Raw genomic sequence first — 16,285 nt, 5'->3', positions numbered from 1 at the left:
ATATATATATATATATATATATATATATATATATATATATATATATATATATATATATATATATATATGTATATATATGTATTTATATGTGTATATATATATATATATATATATTTTTTTTTTATATATATATATTTTATACGACTAAATATGCTTTCAATCATTTCCAATTGTGTGTTTACCTACAGATAATAATGCATTTGATCTCGACATATATGGACACGCAATTGGAAGCACCGTTGGATCAACCAGACGCTAGACCGTTCACTTCAAGATACATGGCGAGATCTGGAATGGAATTGCCGCGAAACAAAGGTCCGATCATTGTCTGTCAGTCTGTGAATCCTCCGCATTACAATCTTGCATTGTCCGGTGATTCACTTTTGAGCGATTACGAAGAAATACAACGGGTAATCGAAATTATATATTTTGGAATTTTATTGTTTAATTTCATCAATACTGGAAAAGTTACTTTTGAAAAGTAACGCGTTACCGTTGCTCAAGAAATAATACTTTCCATTACCTTTTTCACTAAATTTTGAAGACTTTTTTCTAGAATTTGCTTCTGCTCGTCCTATATACATATATTTGATATATATTTACATGTATTTGATATATATAAAATAATGATAACAATTGTAATTGTTATTGTTACCTAAAAAATTTAATTGAATTATAGTTACTAATGAACAAAAAAGTAACATCATTACAAAGTTATTTACTTAAAAAAATATCTTATAACGGAAACAATATTTTTTATAAGTAACGTTTTACTTCTCTCTCTCTCTCTCCCCAACTTTGAATTTTATAACATAATTTTATGCATAGTGCGTTTATATACATCATTTTATAACAGTATTTTTATTTTTAGGGACGTAATAATCTGTTCCATACGCTCTTACTTTTCCTATACATAGTCAAAACACGAGATCACGGTATGCTAGGCAGAGTTAATGCCGGAACATCCGGCATCAATATACTGTGGGTGATAGATGGCTAAAAAAAGTCTTATCCTACTTAGAGAAAAAATAAAATGTAATTGACTTCCTGATAAAATGCGATTGACATCCTGAACGCCCAGGATTACTCTTAATGCGATACCTTGACTGATCTTTTGTATCTTTGATATGTACCGTTCGTCGATTTAACAATTGCAGTCAAGAAAAACATTAAGAGCCGTGGCACACAAAAAAACAAACAGTAAGAAAATTGACCAATTACAATCGATTATTCTCGGACCATAAGAAGAATCATCAACTGTTGGTCAATTTATTTACTGTTTAAGTTGTTCTGTGTATTCCTGGCCTTATAGATAGATAGGTTTATTTATACGGAGAAAAGATGCGGAAACTGCGTTATGCAACGAATACTCGAATAAGTGTCATGAACTTTTTTATTCATATATTTGCGGTTATGTACAAAGAGATCGGAAATTATGGATTCATGACGGTTATAAATTTTTCACTTGCGAGAAAACTATCAGCACATATAACTTTTTGTATATATATATGATGCGTACGTCCGCTTTTCGAGACTGATGAGAACTGTTATCAACAATGGTTGTATTGTAAAATATATATATGTATTATATGTACTTGGTATGTATGTATACCATTTTTATACATTATCAAGATGAAAAACACACATCCCGGTGGTAACCTCCGGTAATAACTTTGCAAGCTCGTAAGTGTGGAAAATAATACACAGCAGTCAGACATTCTGTTCTGTTCTATGTGGCATCAGACATTCAAGTTCTCGCGTTTATATCGCTGTATTACAAAATGATATCAGACATTCAAGGTCTCGATTATATCAGTGTACTACAAGATCACATTCGGATAATTTGATCATTACCTCAATCATTTTACACATATTGTAAGATATTGCATTTCTTCTCACGTCCAACTACACAGAAAGAAAATGTGAGATGTGTTGAAATCTCCAAGTGTCATCACCATTATTGCCGTCATTGAGACACATATCCGATATAAAAAGAAAAGTAAGTTTTTCATCACGAGGTTCTATAATTTATTGTATTATCTTTGGGTTATAATGCATTGTAAAATTACAAATGATTCCTTTCTCTCGCAAATGGAACCGATGTGTATGTACAATAAGTTGATACAATAAAGTTTGATAAACTCAAATACCGTGAACCACCGACATATAAGATTAGAATGAATATTTATGCAACAGAATCTAAATACGAAATCATACCTTGCTATATATTGTAACAATGTTTATGTTAAACATCTATACATTTAACTGATAGTCATAATAATCTTAAAAACTGTTACACATAGCGCAGTAAATCATTATTGCAATTGCGGGTAGTCCAGGATTAGCTTAATTTTTAAATTTACTATATTCGGACTTTTTTGCGGGATCTTTGCACGTATTATATATTATTTGTTCAGCAGAAAAAGATTGAGAAGTCAGTAGCTCTTTATATGTGCAAGCATATAAGAGTAAACAATAGTCCCTGGATATAAATTAAACCCAGGATGTCGATGTTGCAATATCACTTAATACATTCTTCATGCAAGATTAAAAATTAAAGCAATAAGCACATTATTTTTTTTTTCTTGTTTTTTGGAATGGGAATACCAATCATGATAATTCTTTATAATGTCAGATTCTTGAATCATTCATATTATTACTCCATGTTGTAAGTAAGGTACGACCTTGCGTGTGGCAAAATTTATATATATAAAAAAAGACAATAAGCAATGACGTTAATAGATTTATGGCTCTCAGTAGATTCGCGAACGTACCTCTCGCACTGGATGTCCGTTAAAGTGGAGAAAAAAGAAAAGAATGGAAGAACAAAATAATTGGAAACCGACTTATAGCATTACTTATTATATTATATATATAAGTTTTAAGTATTTAAGCTATTTTCTTAGATAATACCATGTCTTAAAAAGGAAATCTATCTATATTACATATACATTTATGACAAACACATCTTATTATTCTTTCTCATCAATCCCTGTATCTCCTTCTTTTTCGTAAAATGATTTATCAAAGACCTTTGTTTTTTATGTATTCAGATGATACGCCTTACACGCCTTGTGGAAAGATACAATTCTGTACAGGTATCTTTTACGCGGTCAGCGACGTCCGTCAGTGGTTCATCGGCTCAAATCACTGAGGAAGATCGAGAATCGCTAACGGCATGCGTGCTCTTTGTCAACTCGCCGTTGATCGCTCCACGCGATGCTTCCTCTCAGAGTTAAGCGAGTCACCGACGAGTGTCGTCAACGCATATCGGCATATCGGCATATCGGCAATGCGGCATATCTCTACTGAAACTTCATAAATTATGTATATATATACGCCTTCACCGTTGCAAAAATAAACCTCGATATGAACGTTTCATACATAATAGAAATGATACTCTCCGAAATCTGCACTTGTATGCATTATTCAATAGTAATATCTAGCATGTGGAACATGACATCGAGACGACCCATACCTCTCTCCTTTTCTCTCTGCTTTTCTTTTTCGTTAACGATGCGCTATATTGACGATACCAATGTCGCTGATGTCTGCGATATTGTCGGATAATTGCGACTCACAGTTAACTGCCGGTTACGCACCGCTTTTCCAACGTGATCGGAAATTGCAGAAATGTGAACGGTAAAACGGCCGTCAGGTTTTGGCGGTGAACAAAGACAGAGTTGTGTCGACTCGTCGATCACCTTCAGCGATCTTTTGTTTTTTTGCGTCAAAATGCAGACTCGCTTTTTTCCTTTTGTGTCGTGTCTTCGTTTTTACTTTCTTTTCTTCTAGAGAAAATAGTATTTCACCGAGTCCGTGAGATATCGTCAATCCGGATTACGTCGTCGTGAATATCTTCGTACCCTCCGGCAGTATCACCTCCTCGCCAACATCAGCGAGGGTGACGGTGAGCGGCAATATCAACGGCATTAATATTTCCTGATGCTGCATCACCTGGTGCGCACCTACTATTGTCGGTTCGATAACGGGCTGTCTTGCGATAGCAATTGTCTTAATGTTCTGCGCCTTCACCACTTGCGTCTGACCGAGCATCATTCTCGGCTGGAGCACTTCTTGTAGCTGCACCTGAACATGCTGAGGTGCCTGCAGAATCTGTTGTGCCTGGTGGTGCTGTTGTTGCTGCTCCTCCTCTTCCTCTTGTTGCTGCTGCTCTTGAAGTTGTTGCTGTTGCTGCTGCTCTTGAAGTTGTTGCTGTTGCTGCTGCTCTTGAAGTTGTTGCTGTTGCTGCTGTTCCCGCTCTTGTTGTTGCTGCTGCTGTCCTTGTTCCTGCTGCTGTGCTACACGATTCTGATTCTGTAGCATGTTCTGCTTGCAGCGCTTACTATGCGCGTAGCGGCTGCCATTGTTGTTGAACTTGCGATCACAGGTTGGACATTCATAGGGTCGTTGGCCAGTGTGGATGAACGTGTGCTCTTTGAGCGACTTGAGCCGACGGAAATTACGCGGGCACAGCTTACAATGATACTTTGCTTCACCGGTGTGCGAAGTCAGGTGGTTTGAAAGCGTATCTGCGCGGGCGAAGGCGCGCGAGCAATATTGGCAGATGTACGGTCGCTCCTGTGTATGCGTGCGCATGTGCATCTTCAGATAGGCGTTAGTGGTGAACGGTCGGGAGCATACCTCGCACACATACGGCTTAATGCCGTTGTGGGCGCGCAAGTGCGCTATCAGCGTAGTGGACTGCGTGAAGCTCTTAGAACAGATCTCGCATAGGAATCTCTTGGTGGTGTCACTTTCTTTCTTCTTAAACATACGGTCGTGCTTGGATAAGTGGGCAATTAGCTGGTCCTCCTTGATGAAGCGCTTAGTGCAGCGGTGGCATTTGTACGGCTTGACCATGTTGTGCTTGGCCACGTGGAGCTTGAGATGCTCGCGCCGGTAGAACTTTTTCGGACAAATGTCGCATAGAAATTTTTTGCCCTCGTGCACTTGAATATGTCGCAGTAAGCCTTTTCGTGAGGTATATTGCTTGTTGCATTCAGTGCACTCGAGGCCCACGATGTCGGTGCGCCTCTTGCGTACAATTTTCTCTTTCTTCTCCTCTCCGTCAGACATCGGCTCCAGGTCCATTAGATCTTCTTCGGTCAGAATGCCCTCGGTCACATGGGTCACGCGGTGTATACGCAGCATCTCGTGGTTCTCGAATCGGTCGCCGCAGATGCTACATTTCCTCACTTGATCCGGGTTCTTCTCCGAGCACTTGTCATAGTGCACCTTCAGCTTATCCTTGCGGTAGAACTTGAGGTTGCAAATGTCGCACTCAAAGTTCGGTTCCTCATGCAACAGCTGGTGCCGTTGCAGCGACTTCTTCGTGGTGTAGCGCTTTTTGCACGTGCTGCACTCATGAATGTCCATCGGCCAGTCCATGCCACTGTCGAAATCCGAGTCGTTATCACGATGATCGCCCAGGTTACTTTCGATCTTCATCTTCTGTCTCTTCTCTAAAACAGCCTTCTTCAACTTCTCTTCCCTCAGTTGATGTGACTCCAGATGCCTCATCAGCGACTGCTTTGAGCTTAATCCCTTGTGACATTGGTCGCACTCAATATGTTTCGTGCCATTATATTTCTTTGGCTTACGCTTAGGATGACCGCTCAGTATAGCATAAGTTTTATAGGTCTTGTCATCATTACCATCGTCGCCCAAATCATCTATCTCGACCTCCGTCTTGATTTTGTCGATGATCTTCTGCGCCACTTTGGCGGCCACGCGCTTCATACGCTTATTGGGATCGTACTCTTGTCCGTACATGAATGTCTTGTGGTTCGTGGAGATCAGATGATTTCTCAGAGTGAACTCATTGCCGAAGGTCTTGTTGCACTGAGTACACTTGTAAGTCTTGACACGGCCGTGCTGTTCGACATGTCTACGCAGCTGATCCTTCTTCGAAAACTGTTGGCCGCATATTTTGCAGCTGTAAATGTTGGTCCCGCAACGCGTCTCCATGTGTTTCACTAGCGTTTTTCTGCGTGTGAACGTCGCCGAGCACTTAGGACACTTGAGCTCCTTCGTTTCGACCTCCTCCGCTTCGAACTCCTTCTTGACTTCGCCGTTTCCGTCATCATTCTCGTTCTCCTCACCCTCGTCGTCGTTGTCGTTCCTGTTTTCCCCTTCGTCTTCGAAGATAGAACCTTCGCCTACTTCCTCGTTGTTTTCGGCGCTCATCTGCTTCATGTCCCCGTCTAGATCCTGCTCACTCAGTATACCCTCGACTACATGCCTAGTACGGTGGATTTGCAACACATTTGCGGACTCAAACGTCTTCTTGCACACTTCGCAATCGAAAGCGGGGTGTCGCGCGGACATGTGCCTCTGCAGACCTCGCTTCGTAGCGAATAACTGTAGACACCTGTCGCACGAGAAATCGGTGCTAGGGCTCAACATCGGTGCTGGCTTTTTCTTCTTAATCTCGCTGTTCTTCTCGATCTGTTCGACGTCATAGTCGTCATCGTCGCTATCGTCGTCGTCATCATCCGGCGTCACGTAAACTTTCCGTTCTTTTCTTCTCGTCCGCCTTCTACCTTCTGTATCCGTATCATCCAATTCCATAAATTCTTCCTCGACGACCGGCACGTCGATAAGCATCGAGTTGTACTCCTCTTCCTTTTCCCGTTCATGCATCTTCATGTGCTTATTAAACGAAATTATGTACAGGTATTCTTTGCCGCATTGAGGACATTTATTAGCTTTCTTGCCGGATGGCGGCGTCGTCTTGCCAGATGGTGGCGGCGTCTTATCGGACAGCGACGGCGACGACGACAGCGTCTTGCCAGACGGTAGTGACGGCGGCGGCAGCGTCTTGCCAGACGACGGCAGCGGCGTCTTGCTGCGCGGTGGCGGCGGTAGGGACGCGCTGCTAATAGTGGCCATCTTCTGCGGCTTTTCCGGCGTCTTCTTCAGGGTTAAGGCGCGTCGAACTTCCTCGTGAGAATGCATATGTTCCTTTAGTACGCTCTTTGACAGGAATTGCTTGTCGCACAGGTAACACATAAAGAAAACCTTCTCCTTGTCCGCTTGCGCCTTCTTAAGTCGGGAACTGAGATTCAGATTCTCGAAATAGTTCTCCTCGTCGGAGTCCCTCTCAGTGTTCGTCCGACGAGCCAGTTTGCGTTTGCTCCTCCTGGTCTCGCCCTGTGATGAATCTTGCTCCATCGTCTCGTCGATCTTCAGCGGTTCCGGTATTTCCAGCTGTTTGTTTTGATCTTGTTCAATTTGGGTATCCGACTCGTTGGACGCTTTCGGACGTTCCGCTGCGTCGTCCTGTTGTTCTGATTCCATAGGTGGTGGGGTGGTTTCCATTGTGTCTGTCGGTGTAGAGAGGTTGGTTACGGGCGTCGAGTGTTGTAGCTGTATGATGTAATCGTGCTCGTCTGCCGGAATCGCATCTGCACAACTCCGAATGACAGTCTCGTCTTTGTTAGATTCCGGATTCCTAGATGCTTCGATGAGATTCAAGTCATCTGTGTCCTTTGCACCGGTCAGTTCCTGCTGCAATTCCTCGCCGATGCTTTCGCTAATTTCCTGTGTAATCTTCTGCAAATTATTCTGTTTTGCACCTAAAGAAGAATTTCAATGTGTTACAGAATGCTTAGGTCGATAATCAGAACACGAGTAATATTATGAAACAACATTTAATATAAATAAAGAAAGATATTGCGAAAGCTCTGAAGATAAATCAATAGGAAAAAAATAAATCAATAGAAATCGTTGCTGGATGTTGGGTGCAAATGTTAAAAAACATGTATAATAAATGTTTAAATCGGCTGAGGAGATAAAATTGTTCAATGACGTAATACCCGTATCAGACTATAAATTGGAAACTAAGGATTGCAGATTGAAGATTGGAACTTGACCAATTAGAACAAAGCAAGCCAAGACTGAAGTTTGTTGATTCGTCCAAATCTAATTTTCAAGCAGCAATTTTCAATCTCTAATTCTAATTTGATACGGGTTTAAAGTACGCACTAGATTTATTCTCCAGACTTTCAATGTATACGTAAAGTATACATTGAATTATATAGCAATCTATTACGTTGAATCGACTTTTTATCATATGAATAATATTCTAGTATTAATTATTTCCCTACAATAATATTTTAGAATTAACTATTTCCCTACAAAAATTCCATAAATCTTGATAGAATCAAATAAATTGATAGAAAAAAATTTGTTGTAAGTGCCGCAAGAAATACTGCATCAACCAAAAGTCGAATCTGAACTTTCCCCTGTTCACCGATTCGGATGCCGTAACAATTCGACTTACGTTACTTAAGTTTTTAATCCTTACAATTTAAGCAGTTTTTGGATGACTTTTACAATCTTTGAACTAAAACTTTTTCATGTCAAAATATGAATTGGTAAGAAACATATCTCCGCCGCGCTACTATGGCTTCCCGGATCATACGCGATAACTATTTGTTTAAATTGATTTTTTTTTATTTAATTATACAAACTTTTTTTACTTAATCATATAGAAACTGTTTTGTATCAAGAATCATGAAAAAACAAATTTATTTATTTTTAGTAAAATAATGCAAAAACCTGAAGTGTGTGTGTGTGTGTGTGGTGTGTGTGTGGTGTGTGTGTGTGTGTGTGTGTGTGTGTGTGTGTGTGTGTGTGTGTGTGTGTGTGTGTGTGTGTGTGACAGGAGGGCGAATAAAATAAGAAATGCTCGTGTGCATGTAGATTAGATCATCAGATCGTCAGATCGATATTTTTCCAATATTTAATGCTCGACTTCTCTACTTTTTTTATAATTTTACCTTAGTAATATGGTATTGGGTAAGGTGGAATTTTTCTTTATTGTTTGTCAATTTGTTTATATAAATAAACAAAGTTAACTCTTTCAAGCACACATTTTTCTATCCATCGGTTTTTCATGGAAATTAATATATAGAGGTTTTTTGGGTCGCTGATTACGAATCCCGCGGTAGATTTTTACCATTCTTTTTCAAAATGGCTGGTCCAATATGGCGGTTCATAATTTTTGGGGTGTTTTATCGGTTTTTTATGAATATTGGTATACGAGAGTTTTCCGGGTCTCTCATTACGAATCCGTCATTAGATTTTTATAGTTTATTTTCAAAACGGCGGATCCAATATGGCGACTCAGAGTTTTGAAGAATTTTGGGGTTTTATGTCGATTTTTTACAAAAATTGGTATACAGGGGTTTTGTAGGTGGCTGATAATGTATACGTCATCAGATTTTTTATATTCACATACGTTATGTTGAATCTGTCATTGAATGTGAATGTCAAAAATCTGATGATTATATCGTATGTATACATTATCCTATAACACCCTATAAAACGACCTATAAAACCCCTATATACCAATTTTTGTAAAAAATCAACAGAAAACCTCAAAATTCCTCAAAACTCCGAGCCGCCATATTGGACCCGCCATTTTGAAAGTGAACTATAAAAATCTAATGGCGGATTCGTAATCAGAGGCCCGAAAAAACCCCGTATACCAATATTTATAAAAAACCGATGAAACACCTAAAAAATTGTGAGCCGCCATATTAGATCCGCCATTTTGAAAAAGAATTATAAAAATCTACCAAGGGAATCATAATCAGCGACCCAAAAAACCCTTTTATACCAATTTCCTTTTATATCAATATTCATAAAAAACCAATGAAAAATGTGTGCCTGAAAGAGTTAACTTTGTTTATTTATATAAACAAATTGACAAACAATAAAGAAAAATCCCACCCTGCCCAATACTCTTGAATATATTACTAAGATAAAATTACAAAAAAAAGTAGGGAAGTCGAACATTAAATATTGGAAAAATTTAAAAAGTTTCTTGGAAATAGGTGGTACTCTGAGAGTACCACCATGCAGCAAAGGGTTAATATACACAGGCTGAGTAAAATAAACTATAAATATCTCGAAAACAAATTTTGGAAAAAATATTTTAAATAAAAATTATTTGGTATTAAAAGATATATATTGCACAAGCCTACTACATAAACTTATTTAGTTTATATAATATATATGCAATATTTGTATACTTATATATTGAAAATTTATATTGCTTTAATGATAAAATCAAATACATTGGTGCTGTTGTCGTTAGTGAACATCGATACATATGCGTATCTTCGTACACACTGATGCTAATGTTGGTACGACGGTAACTTCGAATGCTTGTAACTCAAAGAATTCTTAACTTGAAAAAATGTTTATCTATAATATTTTAAAAACATCTCGATGCCAAGATACAAAAATAGGCAATAAAAAATATAGGTTTCTATTTAAGATTTTTCTGTTGATTTTTATTTCATATCGTAGCAACTACTTAAAGTCACTAAAATAACTATCAAATACATCTTTAATACCAAACAATATTTATTTGAAACATTTTTTTCCTAAAATGTGTTGTTTTCGATATATTCAGGGGTACATTTTTCGTACCTTGTATATTAGTATAAAATAAATACATTTGAATATTTACTTTTTAATTTTTTATTTGAAAAATTGTTTAAGTTTCTGTATATTTTTAAGTTTTCTTTTTACTAATTTGTATGGAAAAGATGAATAATAATAATAATAATAATAATAGTAATAAAATTGCTACAGGGCGCTACTATAAGTTTTTCAGATTGTGTGTATGTGTGTGTTAACTTTACTAGATTTTTATTTAAGTTTCTTTACTAATGTTTCCATTTTACTCAATTATTCGATAACACAAAGTAATCTAACACTCTCTTTAGTAATCTACTAAAATCATCTAGCAAACTTCGGGAAATTTATAAGACAATTAATATTTACGAGAAGTTGTATTGAAAATAATATTAAAATATTACTCGCAAGATAGAGGCTCACAATTTGATATGATAAGTTACTACATGTAAATACTTCACATGTGTATTCAAAGTTTGAAAAGTAAAACCGGCACGCACGTTACACTATCAACCAATTCAACTTTCTGCCTGATTTTAATTATCGCATCCAACATTCAACGATGTTTACTAGTTTATTTTTTATTAAATTCAATATTTATAAATACTTAATTGATAATATTAAAGTACAAACAAGTAATATAGAAAGCTTTGAGATTAAAAATTAAAAACCACAAATAGACTTATAAGAGCCGAGCACAGGAATTTGTTGCTTAAAAAATTTACATTATTAATATTATATATTATTATTATTATAAATTTATATTAGTAATTTTTACAAAATGTAAGAATTATTACATATAAATATTTCGATTCTCAAGCGTTTAAACTTTCTTCAGTTTAAAATAAATTTCACCTCCAAGTTTGTTGATGTGGTTGACGAAGGTACGATTTTTGTATTCTTTTCTTCCAGATAGTACAATAAGTTCCTAAAGGATTCTTGAAGTATTCTTCTTTCTTGAATACAATTCTTTAAGAATTGGTAAGAGTATACTTTAAGAACAACTAAGGTAGTTACATGCACTATAATTGTAATTTCTAACAACTTCTTAAAGTATTCATTTTGAATTACTTATAGATCAACAGACGTATACTTTATAATTTTTTGATATGATATGTATTACTTTTTTCTAACAGAAACTATTCGTAAATGTGACAGCGTTTGCTGGATTTTACTTGAAAATTTTAGATTACTTTATTCCAATGTTACATCACATTTAAAAATTCTCATTGGTACTATTGGGACTCAAACTTGGACTTGAGATACCTCTGGATTATGCTTATAGTATGTCTGTTGCTTTAGGCACTACACCACTTCTTCAATCAATATAAACGTCTTATATTTTGTCTATGTGTTGTAATTAACACAGTAATATAATTTTTTAATATGATTTAATTTTAATAAAAATTATATTTTTAATTATATTTTTAATTATATTTTTAATTATATTTTTAATTATAAATTATATTTTAATAAAAATTATATTTTTCGTACTTTTATTGTTAATCCTTAGCTAATGAGGTGAGGTCTACAAAATCACGCACATTCCATTATCTTTAAATTTTTATAAGTATTTTTTTTTATCGTTAACTGTTATTAAATAGACAAAGTCATAAAAGACTATATAGACTTTTGAATAATTATAAAAGAGTACAATTAAAAAATAGAAAAAATCCATCTTATCACACATATGATTTAATTAAATTTATGTATAAATATATAAATCAACGCTTATTATAAGCGAATATCTGTCTAATGTAACCATAAAATGTAAAATAAAATAGTCATAAAATTAGCTAATAATAATTTCTCACGAATTCTCACAGTATCCCAAATAATAATTCGCGAAATATTCATATAATGAAGAAATATTCATGAATGAAATATTCATTATAATGAAGTTTCAAGGAATATTTTAGAATGAATTAGACTCGGATAATTCTTCAGGAATTCTTCAGATATTCATTTTTCTAATTCTTTAGGTATTCTTTAAAATGAACTTCTTTAAAATGAATTCTTTATGAACTTCTATTCATCTCTGTACTACCTGGGTTTTTTCCCACCTTTCTGAGCCTTGTTATATCTATCACTATACTTATATCATCACTTCATCAGATGTTATTTAAGATTGTCAACCTCTCAGGCACTAGAAAATGCTCTGATAGTTCAGTAACAATAGCTCCAATTTTTTATGAATTTGAACAGCCTCTCCATTCTAGGTGATATTTTGGTCTTGTAAATTTACCTTTTCCAATCACTAATCTTTTATATAGCGAAATTTATTTTATACCAAAGGAAGTCTAAATGCTTGAGGACTAAAACGTTTATATATGTGTGATAATTTTTATATTTTATAAAAATATTATAATAATATACATTTATTATGCATAACAAATTCGTATGCTTGCTCTTATAATATCTATTTGTGGTTTCTGATGATATTAAAACCCATAAGTAATAAAGTATTTCAAAATGAAATACATCTTACATATCTATAAACAACATAAAAAAAAGATAGAAGAATAAAAAGTTTAATATTGAACAATCTTTACACAATCATGTAAGTTATTTCTTTCATAAATAATGGTGTATACATAAACACATTAATTACTTTCTTAATTGCACATTAAATGCTATATAACACTGGAAATTGTAAATCTATTATCCAGTACATAAAAAGCCCTTGTGTATTAAGCGCCCACTGAGCAATAATAGTACTGAATACACAACTCACAAATAGCATATCAAGAAAATAAATAATACAATAGCACATTTAAAAAGTATAAAATTTATATATTACACATCTCAAGTTTTCTTTCCAGCACACATTGAGAAAATAGAAAGTTTATACATCATACAATTCAAAAAGAGATTGGAAAAAGTATGAATCTTGTAAATACCTGATTACTTATGGATACCCTTAATAATTATTGGCTCATCGATTGTCTCAACTCACTTTGTTGTACTCCCTCTGTCTGCTCCAATTTTTCAACTTGTAAAAGTACCAGCTGTCCATCTTTCAGGATGTTTTTGTCATCTTCTGACTGTACTGATAGTTCTGTGACTTCAGATTCGTAACCGGCACCATCACTTAACTCACCTATAGCATCATTTCTCTCAGCATCTAACTGTACTTCAACCTCGTTGAAAAACAATTCCTCTTTTATATTCATACCAAGCAGTCTCTCTCTCAGAACACCATCTGCTTGTTCCACTTGCAATTTGAATTCATATGCTGACTCTAACTTGTCAGCACAGATGCAACACAACTGTGCTGGTAGACCATCACCTGGTAACATCTGAACAAAATATATGGTTTGGTAATTCTTGAAAGAAACATCATTGCGATTACAACATATATATCATTGATATTTGTAGGCAGATGGACAAAATTAGCTTGACATAATGTTGCAATAAAGTATACAGTGTATGCAGCATACAGTGTACCATTATACTTAACCATTATATTTAACAAATTACAATTTATAAGGGACAAGGACAAGCGCACAGGATTGGGGACGGTCATCATTTCGACACACATTCGGAATTCAAAGGAGAAAAACATTGCAATAGGTGATTAAAGCTTGCATTGCTTTCTAACCTCCAAATTGCGTGTCTAACCTTAACGTTGGCGAAGCTCATCGCCTTTGTCGAGAGGGACGCGTCCTCATTATCTTGAAAAAGGTCCCGCATCCCTAGGTTGCCAACCAAACATACACGGCACATCTCCTCCACTGTAGCCACAAATGCATCCTCGTTCTGCTGTGGCGGTGGTTCCGACGTATCTATCTCCACGGCGTCCATGTTTTGTTTGGGGGACCGCGACTCGTAGCCACTTGGTGGAGTTGGACTGCGATAACGCCAGACGAGGAAGCAGATCCCATAACACGCTCCCTGCGCATATGGAAACCTGCGCGACCGGCGGCTGAGTACGGATCCTTACTCCTTTTAGCTACGCGATACAAAGGGTGCATATAATACTACAGTCGGCTGATTTAAGGATCGTCTACAATACAAGCTGCGTTCTAATTTAAGGCGCAAATTCATGGAACGCTGAACCAACGTCGAACCTTATGGCTCCTGCCCACAGGACGCGGCAACGCTTACTGCGTAGCGGAAGTTCATGCGACAGCCAATCAATATGCTGCTTTCCATAATAGGTGTATATCTGTTGGACACGGGGCAATTGGACACAGTCCAATCACAAGTCGCTGTTCCAAGGGACCCTACAAATGTCTCTACTCACACGGTGCTATGATTGGCTGTGTCCAAATGCACCGTGTCCAAGTGCACCGCTCCCTTCCATAATAACTTTGTAGCTCTCACGGAAAAACAACATATTGATTGGCTGTTGCGCGAACTTCCGCCGCGCGGCAAGCGTTGCGCGTTCTGTGTGCAGAAGCCATTACTCTTATGGCTCCTGCACACAGGACGCGGTAATGCTTGTCGCGAGGCGGAAATTCGCGCGACAACTAATCAATATGTTGCTTTCCGTAATAACCTTCTAGCTCTTACGGAAAAGCAACATATTGATTGGCTGTCACACGAAATTCCGCCGCGTGGCAAGCATTGCCGCGTCCTGTGGATAGGAGCCATTATCACATGAGACATATTTTGAGCGGAAAAGTGGTATGGGGAATTATAAAATATTAATTTTTAACGGTATTTATTAATTAAAATGCTTATATTCAACAGATAAGCTGAAAAGATAAACATATTAGTAAAAATTGCAGTAAATTAAGTTAATACAATTTTAAAAAATAAATACAGATGTTTATTTGTCACCAAACCGTTCCGCTTTTCCGCGCAAATTGTGCCCCATGTAATATAAGGAGAAATAAAGTCGCGGAACAAGCGTGGAAAAATCAATTGTCACAAGTTGTCATAAGTTATCACAAGTTGTTCAACTTAACCGCCGTTATATTAAGACGTGTTCAAACACGTTCGGACCTGATATTTTTTTGGAATTCATACTTTGGATGAAAAACAATATAGAAAAGTTTTGGGCCTTCCGCTTTTTCAACGTACGGGAAGAATTGATTCAATTCGCGGAACGCGGAAATCTAGTAAGATTTTGTCTTCCACATTTCCGCGCTTCATGTAATGGCATCCTAATGGCACCCCCAGAGCCAGTCGAACATGTTAAGGATGCCATAGGGTGCTTCCGAAATGTCCAGGTTGGGTTGGATTGAGTTAGTTCCACTACAGTATCCGTTACATATACTATAGTGGAACTCGGTTTTTCAATGACTAGAATGATGGCGTTCTGAACCCAGCCCGGAATTACGTGAGTATTGCTTCAGGCTGGATTCTGCCTAATTGCCTACCTAGAGACCTAAACGAAGGACATTGACGCATTGACATGTACATATTTCAATGGAGGAGAGCTTTAACACTCACATTTACACATAAGCATCACAATGATGTTCCTGCAATAGGCATATAACTTGCAGGACTAAGGTAACTACTATAGTGGAACTAACTCAACTCGACCCAACTCTGGGTATTTCGGAAGTACCCATTACATGAAGCCCGGAAACATAGAAGACAAAATCTTACTAGATTTCCGCGTTCCGCGAATTGAATCAATTCTTCCCGTACGTTGAAAAAGTGGAAAAGCGGAAGGCCCAAAACTTTTCTGTATTGTTTTTTCATCCAAGGTATGAATTCCAAAAAAATATCAGGTCCGAACGTGTTTGAACACGTCTTAATATAACGGCGGTTAAATTGAACAACTTGTGATAACTTATGACAACTTGTGACAATTGATTTTTCCACGCTTGTTCCGCGACTTTATTTCTCCTTATATTACATGGGGCACAATTTGCGCGGAAAAGCGGAACGGTTTGGT

At 36.7% G+C, this 16,285-nt stretch overlaps 2 protein-coding genes across 3 annotated transcripts in view; one reads left to right on the top strand and one right to left on the bottom strand.

The window, feature by feature from the left end:
• LOC116845706 (transmembrane protein 209) overlaps positions 1 to 2,831 on the top strand; it is a 9,475-nt gene extending 6,644 nt beyond the window's left edge. For both annotated transcript variants that reach the window (XM_032818728.1, XM_032818727.1), the window contains exons 7-8: positions 189 to 410; positions 872 to 2,831. In XM_032818728.1, coding sequence (XP_032674619.1) covers positions 189 to 410; positions 872 to 1,000 — 351 coding nt within the window. In that variant the 3' untranslated portion in view covers positions 1,001 to 2,831. The remainder of the gene's footprint in view (positions 1 to 188; positions 411 to 871) is intronic.
• LOC116845705 (zinc finger protein 91-like) lies at positions 1,376 to 14,450 on the bottom strand. Its single transcript, XM_032818726.1, has 3 exons — positions 14,056 to 14,450; positions 13,391 to 13,733; positions 1,376 to 7,580 (listed from the first exon to the last, which is right to left on the bottom strand). Exons 1-3 carry the CDS (start codon positions 14,236 to 14,238, stop codon positions 3,841 to 3,843), a joined length of 4,266 nt encoding a protein of 1,421 aa, XP_032674617.1. The 5' UTR covers positions 14,239 to 14,450; the 3' UTR covers positions 1,376 to 3,840.
• Positions 14,451 to 16,285: the final 1,835 nt, after the last annotated feature.

Source organism: Odontomachus brunneus, unplaced genomic scaffold, assembly GCF_010583005.1.
Source record: "Odontomachus brunneus isolate Ranch 3 - 2012 unplaced genomic scaffold, Obru_v1 Obru_scaffold_057, whole genome shotgun sequence".
NCBI lineage: Eukaryota > Metazoa > Arthropoda > Insecta > Hymenoptera > Formicidae > Odontomachus > Odontomachus brunneus.
The sequence above is the reverse complement of the archived record's forward strand: the minus strand, read 5'-3'. Positions and strand labels throughout refer to the sequence as shown.